Genomic DNA, 18,442 nt, shown 5'->3' on the forward strand with positions numbered 1-18,442 from the left:
TAGACATGGTCTGTGTCCCCAAATCAGGGGAGAATCATAGACATGGTCTGTGTCCCCAAATCAGGGGAGAATCATAGACATGGTCTGTGTCCCCAAATCAGGGGAGAATCATAGACATGGTCTGTGTCTCCAAATCAGGGGGAAATCATAGACATGGTCTGTGTCCCCAAATCAGGGGAGAATCATAGACATGGTCTGTGTCTCCAAATCAGGGGAGAATCATAGACATGGTACGTGTCCCCAAATCAGGGGAGAATCATAGACAAGGTATGTGACTTTGTGTGTTTCCAACCCAACCAGGAAGGAAGCAGTGCTGGATCTAGTCCTGGGGAATGAAGTGGGGCAGGTGGAGCAAGTTTCACTGGGGGAGCATTTGGGGAATAGTGATCATAATATCATTAGGTTTGGAATAGTTATGGAAAAGTTATGGATTTCCCTAATCAATCCACGAGTATGGATTGATTACGGAAAGCCAGCACGGATTTGTTAAAGGCAAATCGTGTTTAACTAATCTGATGTGGTAACAGAGAGGGTCGATGAGGGCAATGCGGTGGATGTGGTGTATATGGACTTTCAAAAGGCGTTTGATAAAGTGCCGCACAGTAGGCTTATCATCAAGATTGTGGCCCATGGAATAAAGGGGGCAGTAGCAACATAGATACAGAATTGGCTAAGGGACAGGAAACAGAGAGTAGTGGTGAACGGTTGTTTTTCGGACTGGAGGGAGGTGTACAGTGGTGTTCCCCAGGGGTCGGTGCTGGGACCACTGCTTTTCTTGATATATATATTAATGACTTGGACTTGGGTGTTCAGGGCACAATTTCAAAATTTGCAGTTGACACAAAACTTGGAAGTGTAGTGAACAGTGAGGAGGATAGTGATAGACTTCAAGAGGATATAGACAGGCTGGTGGAATGGGCGGACACGTGGCAGATGAAATTTAACGCGGAATAATGGGAAGTGATACATTTCGGTAGGAAGAACGAGGAGAGGCAATATAAACTAGAGGGCACAACTCTAAAAGGGGTACAGGAACAGAGAGATCTGGGGGTATATGTACACAAATCGTTGAAGGTGGCAGGGCAGGTTGAGAAAGTGGTTAAAAAAGCATACGGGATCCTGGGCTTTATAAATAGAGGCAGAGAGTACAAAAGTATGGAAGTCATGATCAACCTTTATAAAACACTGGTTCGACCACAACTGGAGTATTGTGTCCAGTTCTGGGCACCGCACTTTAGGAAAGATGTGAAGGCCTTAGAGAGGGTGCAGAAGAGATTTACTGGAATGATTCCAGGGATGAGGGACTTTAGTTACGTGGATAGACTGGAGAAGCTGGGGTTGTTCTCCTTGGAACAGAGACGGTTGTGAGGAGATTTGATCGAGGTGTTCAAAATCATGAAGGGTCGAGACAGAGTAGATAGAGAGAAACTGTTCCCATTGGTGGAAGGGTCAAGAACCAGAGGACACAGATTTAAGGTGATTGGCAAAAGAACCAAAGGTGACATGAGGAAAAACTTTTTTACCCAGCGAGTGTTCAGGATCTGGAATGCTCTGCCCGAGGGGGTGGTGGAGGCAGATTCAATCATGGCCTTCAAAAGGGAACTGGATAAGCACTTGAAAGGAAAAGATTTGCAGGGCTACGGGGAAAGGGTGGGGGAGTGGAACTGGCTGGGTAAAAATACTGAAGTGGTGGAGGGTAAATTTCAGTGAGTTAAAAAGGGATCTTGGCCAGGTGGATTGGAATCAAAAATTGGAGGAGAAACAGTGATTGACCAATGCGAGGCCTTCAAGGAGGAGATGGTTCAGGTACAGAGTAGACACGTCCCTACGAGGGGGAAAGGAAAGGGCATCCAAAGCTCGAGCTCCCTGGATGACCAGAGATATGGAGATTGAAATGAAACAGAAAAAGGAGGCTTATGATGAATGTAAGGTTCATTATACAGTGGTGAACCAGGCTGATCACAGAAAGGACAGAGGAGATCGAAAAAAGGGAATAAGAGGGGCAGAGAGAGAGAATGAGACTAGATTGGTGACTCACATAAAAGGGAACCCAAGAGTGTATTATAAACATATAAATAGTAAAAGGATAGTCAAAGGAAGGGTGGGACCGACTCGGGACAAAAGAGGGAGATCTTCTTGTGGAGGCAGAGGGCATGGCTGAGGTACTGAATCCTGGTTACAGGGTTTTCAGACGAGATAGAGAGGGGGATATAAAAGGAGGGGCGGTAGCAATATTGGTTAAAGGAACAATTACAACTGTGAGGAGGGATGAAATGTTCGAAGGATCATCAAATGAGGCCACATGGGTTGAACTGAAGATCAAAAAAGGGGCAATCACACTGGGAGTGTGCTATAGACCCCCAAATAGTCAGAGGGAGATAGAGGAGCAAATATGTCGGCAAATTTCTGAGAAATGCAAAAACAATAGGGCAGTAATAGTCGGGGATTTCAACAACCCGAATATTAACTGGGATACAATCAGTGTGAAAGGTATAGAGGGTGCAGAATTCTTGAATTGCATTCAGGAGAACTATTTTAGCCAGTACGTGGCAAGCCCAACAAGAGAGGGGGCAGTTCTGGATTTAGTTTTAGGGGATGAAGCTGGGCAGGGTTTTTTTTAATTCGTTCATGGGATGCGGGCGTCACTGGCGAGGCCGGCATTTATTGCCCATCCCCAATTGCCCTCGAGAAGGTGGTGGTGAGCCGCCTTCTTGAACCGCTGCAGTCCGTGTGGTGAAGGTTCTCCCACAGTGCTGTTAGGAAGGGAGTTCCAGGATTTTGACCCAGCGACGATGAAGGAACGGCCGATATATTTCCAAGTCGGGATGGTGTGTGACTTGGAGGGGAACGTGCAGGTGGTGTTGTTCCCATGTGCCTGCTGCTCTTGTCCTTCTAGGTGGTAGAGGTCGCGGGTTTGGGATGTGCTGTTGAAGAAGCCTTGGCGAGTTGCTGCAGTGCATCCTGTGGATGGTACACACTGCAGCCACAGTGCGCCGGTGGTGAAGGGAGTGAATGTTTAGGGTGGTGGATGGGGTGCCAATCAAGCGGGCTGCTTTGTCCTGGATGGTGTCGAGCTTCTTGAGTGTTGTTGGAGCTGCACTCATCCAGGCAAGTGGAGAGTATTCCATCACTCTCCTGACTTGTGCCTTGTAGATGGTGGAAAGGCTTTGGGGAGTCAGGAGGTGAGTCACTCGCCGCAGAATACCCAGCCTCTGACCTGCTCTCGTAGCCACAGTATTTATGTGGCTGGTCCAGTTAAGTTTCTGGTCAATGGTGACCCCCAGGATATTGATGGTGGGGGATTCGGCGATGGTAATGCCGTTGAATGTCAAGGAGAGGTGGTTTGACTCTCTCTTGTTGGAGATGGTCATTGCCTGGCATTTGTCTGGCGCGAATGTTACTTGCCACTTATCAGTCCAAGCCTGGATGTTGTTCAGGTCTTGCTGCATGTGAGCACGGACTGCTTCATCATCTGAGGGGTTGCGAATGGAACTGAACCCTGTGCAATCATCAGCGAACATCCCCATTTCTGACCTTATGATGGAGGGAAGGTCATTGATGAAGCAGCTGAAGATGGTTGGGCCTAGGACACTGCCCTGAGGAACTCCTGCAGCAATGTCCTGGGGCTGAGATGATTGGCCTCCAACAACCACTACCATCTTCCTTTGTGCTCGGTATGACTCCAGCCACTGGAGAGTTTTCCCCCTGATTCCCATTGACTTCAATTTTACTAGGGCTCCTTGGTGCCACACTCTGTCAAATGCTGCCTTGATATCAAGGGCAGTCACTCTCACCTCACCTCTGGAATTCAGCTCTTTTGTCCATGTTTGGACCAAGGCTGTAATGAGGTCTGGAGCAGAGTGGTCCTGGCAGAACCCAGAACTGAATGTCCGTGTTTTTGTGTGCGCTTATGTTAGTATGTGTTGGTGTGTGTGTTAGTGTGCGCGTGTGTTAGTGTGCGCGTGTGTTAGTGTGCGCGTGTGTTAGTGTGCGCGTGTGTTAGTGTGCGCGTGTGTTAGTGTGCGCGTGTGTTAGTGTGCGCGTGTGTTAGTGTGCGCGTGTGTTAGTGTGCGCGTGTGTTAGTGTGCGCGTGTGTTAGTGTGCGCGTGTGTTAGTGTGCGCGTGTGTTAGTGTGCGCGTGTGTTAGTGTGCGCGTGTGTTAGTGTGCGCGTGTGTTAGTGTGCGCGTGTGTTAGTGTGCGCGTGTGTGTTAGTGTGCGCGTGTGTGTTAGTGTGCGCGTGTGTGTTAGTGTGCGCGTGTGTGTTAGTGTGCGCGTGTGTGTTAGTGTGCGCGTGTGTGTTAGTGTGCGCGTGTGTGTTAGTGTGCGTGTCAGTTAGTAGGTGCGTGTGTTAGTGTGTGTGTCAGTTAGTTAGTGTGTGCCTGCGTTAGTGAGATAGTGTGTGCGTTAGTGAGATAGTGTGTGCGTTAGTGAGATAGTGTGTGCGTTAGTGAGATAGTGTGTGCGTTAGTGAGATAGTGTGTGCGTTAGTGAGATAGTGTGTGCGTTAGTGAGATAGTGTGTGCGTTAGTGAGATAGTGTGTGCGTTAGATAGTGTGTGCGTGCCTTGGTACATGCCTTCGTGTGTGCATGTATTCGTGTGCGTGTGCGTTAGTTAGTTCGTGTGTGCGTGCGTTAGTGTGTGCGTTAGTTAGTTCGTGTGTGCGTGCGTTAGTGTGTGCGTGCGTTAGTTCGTGTGTGCGTGCGTTAGTGTGTGCGTGCGTTAGTGTGTGCGTGCGTGTGTTATGGTGTGCGTTAGTTAGTGCGCGCATGCGTTAGTTAGTTCGTGTGTGTGCGCGTTAGTGAGAGCGTTAGTGTGTGTGTGTTAGTTCGTGTGTGCGTGCGTTAGTTCGTGTGTGCGTGCGTTAGTTCGTGTGTGCGTGCGTTAGTTCGTGTGTGCGTGCGTTAGTTTGTGCATTAGTTAGTTCGTGTGTGTGTGCGCGTTAGTGTGTGTGCGCGTTAGTGTGTGTGCGCGTTAGTGTGTGTGCGCGTTAGTGTGTGTGCGCGTTAGTTGGTGTGTGCGCGTTAGTTGGTGTGTGCGCGTTAGTTGGTGTGTGCGCGTTAGTTGGTGTGTGCGCGTTAGTTGGTGTGTGCGCGTTAGTTGGTATGTGCGCGCGCGTTAGTGTGTGTGCGCGTTAGTTGGTGTGTGCGCGTTAGTTGGTGTGTGCGCGTTAGTTGGTGTGTGCGCGTTAGTTGGTGTGTGCGCGTTAGTTGGTGTGTGCGCGTTAGTTGGTGTGTGCGCGTTAGTTGGTGTGTGCGCGTTAGTTGGTGTGTGCGCGTTAGTTGGTGTGTGCGCGTTAGTTGGTGTGTGCGCGTTAGTTGGTATGTGTGTGCGCGTTAGTTGGTATGTGTGTGCGCGTTAGTTGGTATGTGTGTGCGCGTGCGTTAGTGTGCGTGTTTGCGTGCGTTAGTTTGTGCGTTAGTGTGTGCGTGCGTTAGTTCATGTGTGCGTTAGTGCACGCGTGCGGTAGTTAGTTTGTGTGCACATTAGTGTGCGTGCGTTTGTGTGCATTAGTTAGTGTGTGTTAGTATGCATGCGCGTTAGTGTGTGTTAGTGTGCGCGTGCTTTATTGTGTGTGTGCGTTAGTGTGCATGTTAGTGTGCACGTGCATTATCTAGTGTGTGCCTGTGTTCGGGTGTGCCTGTGTTCGGGTGTGCCTGTGTTCGGGTGTGCCTGTGTTCGGGTGTGCCTGTGTTCGGGTGTGCCTGTGTTCGGGTGTGCCTGTGTTCGGGTGTGCCTGTGTTCGGGTGTGCCTGTGTTCGGGTGTGCCTGTGTTCGGGTGTGCCTGTGTTCGGGTGTGCCTGTGTTCGGGTGTGCCTGTGTTCGGGTGTGCCTGTGTTCGTTAGTGTGTGCGTGCCTTAGTACGTGCCTGAAGGTGTGCATGTATTAGTGTGCGCGTGCGTTAGTGTGTGCGTTAGTTAGTTCGTGTGTGCGTGCATTAGTGTGTGCGTTAGTTAGTTCGTGTGTGCGTGCATTAGTGTGTGCGTGCATTAGTGTGTGCGTTAGTTCGTGTGTGCGTTAGTTCGTTTGTATGTGCGTGCATTATAGTGTGCGTTAGTTAGTGTGTGCGTTAGTTAGTGTGTGCGTTAGTTAGTGTGTGCGTTAGTTAGTGTGTGCGTTAGTTAGTGTGTGCGTTAGTTAGTGTGTGCGTTAGTTAGTGTGTGCGTTAGTTAGTTGGTGCGCGCGTGCGTTAGTTTGTGCATGCGTTAGTTTGTGCGTTAGTGTGTGTGCGCGCGCGTTAGTTAGTGTGTGCGTGCGCTAGTTTGTGCGTTAGTTAGTTTGTGTGTGTGCGCGCGTTAGTGTGTGTGCATTAGTTAGTGTGTGCGTTAGTGTGCGCGTGTTAGTGTTTGTTAGTTAATTCATGTGTGCATTAGTTAGTGTGTGTGCATTAGTTAGTGTGCGCGTGCATTAGTTAGTTTGTGTGTGTGCGTTAGTGTGTGCGTGCTAGTTGGTGTGTGTGCGCCTGCGTTAGTGTGCGCCTGCGTTAGTGTGCGCCTGCGTTAGTGTGCGCCTGCGTTAGTGTGCGCCTGCGTTAGTGTGCGCCTGCGTTAGTGTGCGCCTGCGTTAGTGCGTTAGTGTGTGTGCGTGCATTAGTGTGTGCGTTAGTTTGGGTGTGCATGCATTATAGTGTGCGTTAGTTCGTGTGTGTGTGCGTTAGTTCGTGTGTGTGTGCGTTAGTTCGTGTGTGTGTGTGTTAGTTAGTGTGTGTGTTAGTTAGTGTGTGTGTTAGTTAGTGTGTGCTTTAGTTAGTGTGTGCGTTAGTTAGTTAGTGTGTGCGTTAGTGTGCGTTAGTTAGTGCGTTCATTAGTGTGTGTGTGCGCATTAGTTAGTGTGCGCGTGCGTTCGTTTGTGTGTTCGTTAGTGTGTGCGTGCGTTAGATAGTGTGTGCGTTAGTGTGTGCGTTAGATAGTGTGTGCGTTAGATAGTGTGTGCGTTAGATAGTGTGTGCGTTAGATAGTGTGTGCGTTAGATAGTGTGTGCGTTAGATAGTGTGTGCGTGCCTTAGTACATGCCTTAGTGTGTGCGCGCGTTAGTGTGTGCGCGCGTTAGTGTGTGCGCGCGTTAGTGCGCGCGTGCGCTAGTTAGTGCGCTAGTTAGTGCGTTAGTTAGTTCGTGTGTGTGTGCGTTAGTTAGTTCGTGTGTGTGTGCGTTAGTTAGTGTGTGCGTTAGTTAGTGCGCACGTGCGCTAGTTTGTGCGTTAGTTAGTGTGTGTGCGCGCGTTAGTGTGTGCGCGCGTTAGTGTGTGCGCGCGTTAGTGTGTGCGCGCGTTAGTGTGTGCGCTAGTTGGTGTGTGCGCTAGTTGGTGTGTGTGCGTTAGTTGGTGTGTGTGCGTTAGTTGGTGTGCGTTAGTTGGTGTGCGTTAGTTGGTGTGCGTTAGTTGGTGTGCGTGCTAGTTGGTGTGCGTGCTAGTTGGTGTGTGTGCGTGCTAGTTGGTGTGTGTGCGTGCTAGTTGGTGTGTGTGCGCGCGTGCGTCAGTTTGTGTGCGCGTGCGTCAGTTTGTGTGCGCGTGCGTCAGTTTGTGTGCGCGTGCGTCAGTTTGTGCGTTAGTGTGCGTGTTTGTGTGCGTGCGTTAGTGTGTGCGTGCGTTAGTTAGTTTGTGTGTGTGCGCATTAGTGTGCGTGCGTTTGTGTGCATTCGTTAGTGTGTGTTAGTGTGCGCGTGCTTTATTGTGTGCGTGTTAGTGTGCACGTGCGTTATCTAGGGTGTGCCTGTGTTAGGGTGTGCCTGTGTTAGGGTGTGCCTGTGTTAGGGTGTGCCTGTGTTAGTTAGTGTGTGCGTGCCTTAGTACGTGCCTGAAGGTGTGCATGTATTAGTGTGCGCGTGCGTTACTGTGTGCGCGTTAGTTAGTGTGCGCGTTAGTTAGTGTGCGCGTTAGTTAGTGTGCGCGTTAGTTAGTGTGCGCGTTAGTTAGTGTGTATGTGCGTGCATTATAGTGTGCGTTAGATAGTTAGTGTGTGCGTTAGTGTGTGCGTTAGTGTGTGCGTTAGTGTGTGCGTTAGTTAGTGTGCGTTAGTTAGTGTGCGCGTTAGTTAGTGTGCGCGTTAGTTAGTGTGCGCGTTAGTTAGTGTGCGCGTTAGTTAGTGTGCGCGTTAGTTAGTTGGTGCGCGCGTGCGTTAGTGTGTGCGCGTTAGTTAGTGTGCACGTGTGTTAGTGTGTGTTAGTTAATTCATGTGTGCATTAGTTAGTGTGTGTGTGCGTTAGTTTGTGTGTGTGCGTTAGTTTGTGTGTGTGCGTTAGTTTGTGTGTGTGCGTTAGTTTGTGTGTGTTGGTGTGTGTGTGCGTGCGTTAGTGTGTGCGTGCGTTAGTGTGTGCGTGCGAGAGTCATAGAGTCATAGAGTCATACAGCACGGATAGAGGCCCTTCGGCCCATCGTGTCCGCGCCGGCCATCAGCCCTGTCGACTCTAATCCCATATTCCAGCATTTGGTCCGTAGCCTTGTATGCTATGGCATTTCAAGTGCTCATCCAAATGCTTCTTGAATGTTGTGAGGGTTCCTGCCTCCACAACCCTCTCAGGCAGTGAGTTCCAGACTCCAACCACCCTCTGGGTGAAAAAGTTCTTTCTCAAATCCCCTCTAAACCTCCCGCCTTTTACCTTGAATCTATGTCCCCTTGTTATAGAACCCTCAACGAAGGGAAAAAGCTCCTTAGTAACCATCCTATCTGTGCCCCTCATAATTTTGTACACCTCAATCATGTCCCCCCTCAGCCTCCTCTGCTCCAAGGAAAACAAACCCAATCTTCCCAGTCTCTCTTCATAGCTGAAGCGCTCCAGCCCTGGTAACATCCTGGTGAATCTCCTCTGCACCCTCTCCAAAGCGATCACATCCTTCCTGTAGTGTGGCGACCAGAACTGCACACAGTACTCCAGCTGTGGCCTAACCAGTGTTTTATACAGCTCCATCATAACCTCCTTGCTCTTATATTCTATGCCTCGGCTAATAAAGGCAAGTATCCCATATGCCTTCTTTACCACCTTATCTACCTGTTCCGCCGCCTTCAGGGATCTGTGAACTTGCACACCAAGATCCCTCTGACCCTCTGTCTTGCCTAGGGTCCTCCCATTCATTGTGTAGTCCCTTGCCTTGTTAGTCCCTCCAAAGTGCATCACCTCGCACTTTTCCGGGTTAAATTCCATTTGCCACTGTTCCGCCCATCTGACCAACCCATCTATATCGTCCTGCAGACTGAGGCTATCCTCCTCGCTATTTACCACCCTACCAATTTTTGTATCATCAGCGAACTTACTGATCATACCTTTTACATTCATATCCAAGTCATTAATGTAGACCACAAACAGCAAGGGACCCAGCACCGATCCCTGTGGTACCCCACTGGCCACAGGCTTCCAGTCACAAAAACAACCTTCGACCATCACCCTCTGCCTTCTGCCACTAAGCCAGTTTTGCATCCAAAGTGCCAAGGCACCCTGGATTCCATGGGCTCGTACCTTCTTGACCAGTCTCCTGTGCGGGACTTTATCGAAGGCCTTACTGAAATCCATGTATACCACATCCACTGCGTTACCCTCATCCACACGCCCAGTCACCCCCTCAAAAAATTCAATCAAATTAGTCAGACATGATCTTCCCTTGACAAAGCCATGTTGACTATCCCTGATTAATCCTTGCTTCTCCAAGTGGAGACTAATTTTGTCCTTCAGAATTTTTTCCAATAATTTTCCTACCACTGATGTTAGGCTCACTGGCCTGTAGTTCCCCGGTTTTTCCCTACTCCCCTTCTTGAATAATGGTATTACATTAGCGGTTCTCCAGTCCTCTGGCACATCCCCTGTGGCCAGAGAGGTTCTGAATATATGTGTCAGAGCCCCCGCAATCTCCTCCTTTGCCTCACACAGTAGCCTGGGATACATTTCGTCCGGGCCTGGGGATTTATCCATTTTTAGGCCTGCTAAAACCGCCAATACCTCCTCCCGCTCGATGTTAATATGTTCGAGTATATCACAGTCCCCCTGCCGTATTTCTATGTCTACGTCGTCCTTCTCCATAGTGAAAACAGATGCAAAAAATTCATTTAGAACCCCTCCTACATCTGCCGGCTCCACACACAGATTGGCATTTTTGTCCCTAATGGGCCCTATTTTTTCCCTAGTCATCCTCTTACCCTTAATATACTTATAAAACATCTTAGGATTTTCCTTTATTTTGCTCGCCAGTGTTATTTCATGGCCCCTCCTTGATCTCCTAATTTCTTTTTTAAGTATCCCCCTGCACTTTGTACTCCTCTCGGGCTTCCTCCGTCCTTAGCCTTTTGTATCTGCCAAAAGCCCTCCTTTTTTTCCTAATCCATTCTCGTATATCCCCTGACATCCAAGGTTCCCTGGAGTTCTTGGAACCACCCTTGACCTTTACGGGAACATGTTGCCATTGTATGGTCTCAATCTCCCTTCTGAAAGACTCCCATTGCTCCGATGCGGATTTTCCTACAAGCAGCTGATCCCAGTCCATTTTGGCCAGATCCTGCCTTATCCTATTAAAATCGGCCTTCCCCCAATTTAGAACCTTTATTTCCGGCCCCTCCCTGTCCTTTTCCATGACCACCTTAAATCTCACCGAATTATGGTCACTGTCACCAAAGTGCTCACCTACTAGCACTTCTTCCACTTGGCCGGCCACATTCCCTAGAATTAGGTCCAGTACCGCCCCCTCTCTTGTAGGACTTTCTACATGCTGGCTCAAGAAGCTCTCCTGGATGCACGTTAAGAATTTTGTACCCTCTAAGCCTTTTACACTCTGAGTATCCCAGTTAATATTGGGGAAGTTGAAATCCCCCACTATTATTACCCTATTATTTGCACAATTTTCTGAGATTTGCCTACATATCTGTTCCTCTATCTCCCCCTGATCGTTTGGGGGCCTATAGTACACTCCCGTCAAAGTGCTTGCCCCCTTTTTGTTTTTAAGCTCCACCCATATGGCCTCATTAGAGGAACCTGCTAATATATCATCCCTCCTTATGGCAGTAATTGATTCTTTAATTATTATTGCGACCCCCCTCCTCTTATACCTCCCCCTCTGTCTCGCCTGAAGATTCTGTACCCCGGAATATTGAGCTGCCAGTCTTGCCCCTCCCTCAACCATGTCTCTGTGACAGCAACAATATCATACTCCCATGTGTTTATCAACACCTTCAGTTCATCCACCTTATTCGCAAGACTCCTTGCATTAAAATAGATGCCATCCAGCCTTGCCCTTACATATTTGCCCTGTCTTCCAAGCTGACTTGTTTTTTTCTCTATATATGGCTGCACATCACCCCCTATTGTAGCTCCACTCTGTATCCCATCCCCCTGCCAAGTTAGTTTAAACCCCCCCCCAACAGTGCTAGCAAACCTCCCCGCAAGGATATTTGTCCCGCTCTGGTTCAGGTGCAACCCGTCCGACTTGTACAAGTCCCACCTTCCCCAGAAGCAGGCCCAGTGATCCAGGAAACTGAAACCCTCCCTCCTGCACCAACTCTTTAGCCACGCATTCATCTGTTCTATCCTCCTATTTCTATACTCACTAGCCCGTGGCGTGCGTTAGTGTGTGCGTGCGTTAGTGTGTGCGTGCGTGCATTAGTGTGTGCGTTAGTTTGGGTGTGCATGCATTATAGTGTGCGTTAGTTAGTGTGTGCCTTAGTTAGTTCGTGTGTGTGTGTGTTAGTGTGTGTGCGTTAGTTAGTGTGTGCGTTAGTTCGTGTGTGCGTTAGTTAGTTTGTGTGCGTTAGTGTGTGTGCGCATTAGTTAGTGTGTGTGTTAGTGTGTGCGTGCGCTAGTTAGTGTGTGCGTGCGCTAGTTAGTGTGTGCGTGCGCTAGTTAGTGTGTGTGCGTGTTAGTGTGTGTGCATTAGTTAGTGTGTGTGCATTAGTTAGTGTGCGTGTGTATTAGTTAGTGTGCGTGTGTGTTAGTGTGTATGTTAGTTAATTCATGTGTGCATTAGTTAGTGTGCGCATGCGTTAGTTAGTGTGCGCGTGCGTTAGTTAGTGTGCGCGTGCGTTAGTTAGTGTGCGCGTGCGTTAGTTAGTGTGCGCGTGCGTTAGTTAGTGTGCGCGTGCGTTAGTTAGTGTGCGCGTTAGTTAGTGTGCGCGTGCGTTAGTTCGTGTGTGTGTGCACGTGCGTTAGTGTGTGTGCATTGGTTAGTGTGTGTTAGTGTGCGCGCGCGTTAGTGTGCGTGTTAGTTGGTGTGTGCGTTAGTTAGTTTGTGTGTGCATTAGTTAGTGTGTGCATGCGTTTGTTAGTTTGTAAGAACATAAGAAATAGGAGCAGGAGTAGGCCAATCGGCCCCTCGAGCCTGCTCCGCCATTCAATAAGATCATGGCTGATCTGATCCTAACCTCAAATCTAAATTCATGTCCAATTTCCTGCCCGCTCCCCATAACCCCTAATTCCCTTTACTTCTAGGAAACTGTCTATTTCTGTTTTAAATTTATTTAATGATGTAGCTTCCACAGCTTCCTGGGGCAGCAAATTCCACAGACCTACTACCCTCTGAGTGAAGAAGTTTCTCCTCATCTCAGTTTTGAAAGAGCAGCCCCTTATTCTAAGATTATGCCCCCTAGTTCTAGTTTCACCCATCCTTGGGAACATCCTTACCGCATCCACCCGATCAAGCCCCTTCACAATCTTATATGTTTCAATAAGATCGCCTCTCATTCTTCTGAACTCCAATGAGTAGAGTCCCAATCTACTCAACCTCTCCTCATATGTCCACCCCCTCATCCCCGGGATTAACTGAGTGAACCTTCTTTGTACTGCCTCGAGAGCAAGTATGTCTTCTTCAGTATGGAGACCAAAACTGTATGCAGTATTCCAGGTGCAGTCTCACCAATACCTTATATAACTGCAGCAATACCTCCCTGTTTTTATATTCTATCCCCCGAGCAATAAAAGCCAACATTCCGTTGGCCTTCTTGATCACCTGCTGCACCTGCATACCAACTTTTTGATTTTCTTGCACTAGGACCCCCTGATCCCTTTGTACTGCAGTACTTTCCAGTTGCTCGCCATTAAGATAATAACTTGCTCTCCGATTTTTCCTGCCATAGTGCATCACCTCACATTTTCCAATATTGTATTGCATCTGCCAAATCTCCGCCCACTCACCCAGCCTGTCTATATCCCCTTGTAGGTTTTTTATGTCCTCCTCACTCTCTACTTTCCCTCCCCTCTTTGTATCATCTGCAAACTTTGATATGTTACACTCGGTCCCCTCCTCCAAATCGTTAATTGTGCGTTAGTTAGTGCGTGTGCAATAGTTGGTGTGCGCGTGCGTTAGTTAGTGTGCGCGTGCATTAGCGTGCGCTGCGTGCGTTAGTGTGTGCGTTAGTTTGTGCGTGTGCGTTAGTTAATTAGTGTGTGTGCCTGCGTTAGTGTGTGCCTGCGTTAGTGTGTGCCTGCGTTAGTGTGTGCGTGCGTTAGAGAGTGCGTGCGTTAGAGAGTGCGTGCGTTAGAGAGTGCGTGCGTTAGAGAGTGCGTGCGTTAGAGAGTGCGTGCGTTAGAGAGTGCGTGCGTTAGAGAGTGCGTGCGTTAGAGAGTGCGTGCGTTAGAGAGTGCGTGCGTTAGAGAGTGCGTGCGTTAGAGAGTGCGTGCGTTAGAGAGTGCGTGCGTTAGAGAGTGCGTGCGTTAGAGAGTGCGTGCGTTAGAGAGTGCGTGCGTTAGAGAGTGCGTGCGTTAGAGAGTGCGTGCGTTAGTTAGTGTGTTTGTGCGTTAGTCAGTGCGTGCTCATGTCATTGTGTGTGTACGTTAGTGTGTGCTTGTGTCATTATGCATTAGTTAGTGTGTGTGCATTAGTTAGTGTGTGCTCGTGTCATTATGCATTAGTTAGTGTGTGTGCATTAGTTAGTGTGTGCTCGTGTCATTATGCATTAGTTAGTGTGTGTGCATTAGTTAGTGTGTGCTCGTGTCATTATGCATTAGTTAGTGTGTGTGCATTAGTTAGTGTGTGCTCGTGTCATTATGCATTAGTTAGTGTGTGTGCATTAGTTAGTGTGTGCTCGTGTCATTGTGTGTGCATTAGTTAGTGTGTGCTCATGTCGTTGTGTGCGTGCTCATGTGCTTTTGTGTGTGCCGGCGCTTGCTTGTGCGTGCGCGCTTCCCTGTGCACATTTACTTGCGTGTGAGTTTGCGTTTGTTTGCGTTTGCTCATGTGTGTGCATTTACGTACACGTGCAGTCATTTGGCCACCTGCGCTCATTTGCCTGTGTGCATTTGCCCGTTAACATGTGTGTGCATTTGCCCGTGACCGTGCGTGTGCACTTTGCTGCATTTAGGTATGTGTGCGTGCGTTTGCGTGCGTGTTTGTATATCTCTTCCTGTACTCGTGCTCATATCCTCTCTCTGGTTCATTACAGGAGCAGGTTGGACTGATTAAGGAGAAGTTTGATCACAGGATGCTTTTGAAACACATGCCCTCAGAATTCCACAATTTCCTCGATCATGTGTCCGCTCTCGATTACTTCACCAAACCGGATTATCAGGTACCCTCACCACTCTCCCGTGCTCCCCACACCCTCTCTGTAAAGTAGTTACATCTAAACCTACGCCTGAGCCCTGGCCCCTGTGAGGCTGATATCCTCACGTGGACTGCGAGGCACGGCTGTGGCTGTGGTGTAGCCAGATGTGGTGTGTCTGTGGTGTGGTGTGTGCCTGACGTGTTGTGGCTTGTGTCTGATGGTGTGGTGTCATGTGTTGGTGGCATGTCATGGCATGGGTTTGGTGTGTTGTGCCATGTGTCTGTGGTTTGGCATATCTGTCGGTGGAGTAGCCTGGCATGGTGTGCATGTGTGCGCCTTCGTCTGGTTTGGCGCATGTGTGTCTGGTGGGGTGTGTCTGGTGTGATGTGTGTGTGCGTCTGGCGTGCCGTGCGTCTGGCGTGCCGTGCGTCTGGCGTGCCGTGCGTCTGGCGTGCCGTGCGTCTGGCGTGCCGTGCGTCTGGCATGGTGTGCCTGGTGTGTGTGTGTGTCTGGCACGGTGTGCCATGGGTGCCTGGCGTGGTGTGCCGTCTACTGGCGTGTGTCTGGCGGGTGTGCCGTGTGGCGGGTGTGCCGTGTGGCGTGTGTGTGTGTGGCGTGTGTGTGTGTGGCGTGTGTGTGTGTGGCGTGTGTGTGTGTGGCGTGTGTGTGTGTGGCGTGTGTCGTGTGTGGCGTGTGTCGTGTGTGGCGTGTGTCGTGTGTGGCGTGTGGCGTGTGTGTGTGTGGCGTGTGTGTGTCCCGTCTGTCTGGTGTGCCGTGTGTGTCTGGCGTGGCATGTGTCTGGCATGGCTTGCCTCACCTGGTCTTGCCTTTTTTACTCAGACACAGGCCCCATGGCGGCTCTGAAGTAAACATTGCCTGCGATGTGGAGAGAGTGAGGGTGGGAGTGGGAAGGAGTTGGGTGGGAGTGGCGGATGGGTGGGGGCCAGGTTTTGGAAGGGTGGCAGGGAGGGGGGGGTTGAGGAAGTGGGGAAGGGGAGGAGAGGAGGGTGGGGGAGGAGGAAGTGAGGGGGTAGCGGGTGCGTGTGAGAGGGGAGGAGAGCGTGGGGGTGGGGGTGAGGAGGTGGTCAGGGGGACCATGTGGTGAGGGGTGGCGGGTGAGGGGAGGGCGGGGGAGGGGTTTGATTTAGCGGGGGGAGGGGTGGGGGGTTGATTTTAGCGGGGGGAGGGGAGGGGGGGTTGATTTTAGCGGGGGGAGGGGAGGGGGGGTTGATTTTAGCGGGGGGAGGGGAGGGGGGTTGATTTTAGCGGGGGGAGGGGAGGGGGGGTTGATTTTAGCGGGGGGAGGGGAGGGGGGGTTGATTTTAGCGGGGGGAGGGGAGGGGGGGTTGATTTGGCGGGGGAGGGGGGGTTGATTTTAGCGGGGGGGGGAGGGTGGAGGGCGGGGGAGGGGGGGTTGATTTTAGCGGGGGGAGGGGAGGGGGGGTTGATTTTAGCGGGGGGAGGGGAGGGGTTTGATTTAGCGGGGGGAGGGGAGGGGGGGTTGATTTTAGCGGGGGGAGGGGAGGGGGGGTTGATTTTAGCGGGGGGAGGGGAGGGGGGGTTGATTTTAGCGGGGGGAGGGGAGGGGGGTTGATTTTAGCGGGGGGAGGGGAGGGGGGGTTGATTTTAGCGGGGGGAGGGGAGGGGGGGTTGATTTTAGCGGGGGGAGGGGAGGGGGGGTTGATTTGGCGGGGGAGGGGGGGTTGATTTTAGCGGGGGGGGGAGGGTGGAGGGCGGGGGAGGGGGGGTTGATTTTAGCGGGGGGGGGTTGATTTTAGCGGGGGGGGGTTGATTTTAGCGGGGGGGGGTTGATTTTAGCGGGGGGGGGTTGATTTTAGCGGGGGGGGGGTTGATTTTAGCGGGGGGGGGTTGATTTTAGCGGGGGGGGGCTGATTTTAGCGGGGGGGGGGTGATTTTAGTGGGGGGGGGGTTGATTTTAGCGGGGGGGGTGATTTTAGCGGGGGGAGGGGAGGGGGGGTTGATTTTAGCGGGGGGAGGGGAGGGGGGGTTGATTTTAGCGGGGGGAGGGGAGGGGGGGTTGATTTTAGCGGGGGGAGGGGAGGGGGGGTTGATTTTAGCGGGGGGAGGGGAGGGGGGGTTGATTTTAGCGGGGGGAGGGGAGGGGGGGTTGATTTTAGCGGGGGGAGGGGAGGGGGGGTTGATTTTAGCGGGGGGAGGGGAGGGGGGGTTGATTTTAGCGGGGGGAGGGGAGGGGGGGTTGATTTTAGCGGGGGGAGGGGAGGGGGGGTTGATTTTAGCGGGGGGAGGGGAGGGGGGGTTGATTTTAGCGGGGGGAGGGGAGGGGGGGTTGATTTTAGCGGGGGGAGGGGAGGGGGGGTTGATTTTAGCGGGGGGAGGGGAGGGGGGGTTGATTTTAGCGGGGGGAGGGGAGGGGGGGTTGATTTTAGCGGGGGGAGGGGAGGGGGGGTTGATTTTAGCGGGGGGAGGGGAGGGGGGGTTGATTTTAGCGGGGGGAGGGGAGGGGGGGTTGATTTTAGCGGGGGGAGGGGAGGGGGGGTTGATTTTAGCGGGGGGAGGGGAGGGGGGGTTGATTTTAGCGGGGGGAGGGGAGGGGGGGTTGATTTTAGCGGGGGGAGGGGAGGGGGGGTTGATTTTAGCGGGGGGAGGGGAGGGGGGGTTGATTTTAGCGGGGGGAGGGGAGGGGGGGTTGATTTTAGCGGGGGGAGGGGAGGGGGGGTTGATTTTAGCGGGGGGAGGGGGGGTTGATTTTAGCGGGGGGAGGGGGGGTTGATTTTAGCGGGGGAGGGGGGGTTGATTTTAGCGGGGGAGGGGGGGTTGATTTTAGCGGGGGAGGGGGGGTTGATTTTAGCGGGGGAGGGGGGGTTGATTTTAGCGGGGGAGGGGGGGTTGATTTTAGCGGGGGAGGGGGGGTTGATTTTAGCGGGGGAGGGGGGGTTGATTTTAGCGGGGGGAGGGGGGGTTGATTTTAGCGGGGGGAGGGGGGGTTGATTTTAGCGGGGGGAGGGGAGGGGGGAGGGCGGGGGAGGGGGGGTTGATTTAGCGGGGGAGGAGGGGTTGATTTAGCGGGGGAGGGGGGTTGATTTAGCGGGGGAGGGGAGGGTGGAGGGCGGGGGAGGGGGGTTGATTTAGCGGGGGAGGGGGGAGGGGAGGGCAGGGGAGGGGGGGTTGATTTAGCGGGGGAGGGGGGGTTGATTTTGCGGGGGAGGGGAGGGTGGGGGGGTGGAGGGCGGGGGAGGGGAGGGTGGGGGGGTGGAGGGCGGGGGAGGGGAGGGTGGGGGGGTGGAGGGCGGGGGAGGGGGGTTGATTTAGCGGGGGAGGGGGGTTGATTTAGCGGGGGAGGGGAGGGTGGGGGGGTGGAGGGCGGGGGAGGGGGGTTGATTTAGCGGGGGAGGGGAGGGTGGGGGGGTGGAGGGCGGGGGAGGGGGGTTGATTTAGCGGGGGAGGGGGGGTTGATTTAGCGGGGGAGGGGAGGGTGGAGGGCGGGGGAGGGGGGGTTGATTTAGCGGGGGAGGGGAGGGTGGAGGGCGGGGGAGGGGGGTTGATTTAGCGGGGGGGAGGGGAGGGCAGGGGAGGGGGGTTGATTTGGCGGGGGAGGGGGTTGATTTAGCGGGGGAGGGGGGGTTGATTTAGCGGGGGCGAGGGGAGGGTGGGGGGGTGGAGGGCGGGGGAGGGGGGTCAGAGCTGCTCACAGTTGACCGTCCCCCTCCCTCTTGCAGTTAATAATGTCGGTGTTGGAGAACAGTACGAAGGAGCGGAATATCACCGAGAATGAACCCTTCGACTGGGAGAAAGGAGGGACCGATATCTCACTGTCCACCACCCCCACACAGGCCCAGCTCCACACCAAGCAGACAGCCGCCATGTTTGGGTGAGTCCCCTCCAGCCGGACACCACCCATGGTCCATGGACCGGGGGGGGGTCATGGGGGGGTCGAGGATCGCATCAAGGGGGGGTGGATGGTGGGGTTGCGAGGGGCCGGCGCAGGGGATAGAGGGGCGAGTCGAGGGT

General features: G+C 52.4%; 1 protein-coding gene across 1 annotated transcript in view; it reads left to right on the forward strand.

Annotated features, from left to right (window-relative positions):
- LOC137310520 (tau-tubulin kinase 1-like) overlaps positions 1 to 18,442 on the forward strand; it is a gene marked incomplete at its 5' end in the record, with an annotated part of 115,442 nt that overhangs the window by 12,001 nt on the left and 84,999 nt on the right. Inside the window, 2 exons of the mRNA XM_067978290.1 lie at positions 14,351 to 14,476; positions 18,151 to 18,302. Coding sequence (XP_067834391.1) covers positions 14,351 to 14,476; positions 18,151 to 18,302 — 278 coding nt within the window. The remainder of the gene's footprint in view (positions 1 to 14,350; positions 14,477 to 18,150; positions 18,303 to 18,442) is intronic.

The sequence above is a fragment of the Heptranchias perlo genome, unplaced genomic scaffold (assembly GCF_035084215.1).
Source record: "Heptranchias perlo isolate sHepPer1 unplaced genomic scaffold, sHepPer1.hap1 HAP1_SCAFFOLD_257, whole genome shotgun sequence".
NCBI classification, from domain to species: Eukaryota; Metazoa; Chordata; class Chondrichthyes; order Hexanchiformes; family Hexanchidae; genus Heptranchias; species Heptranchias perlo.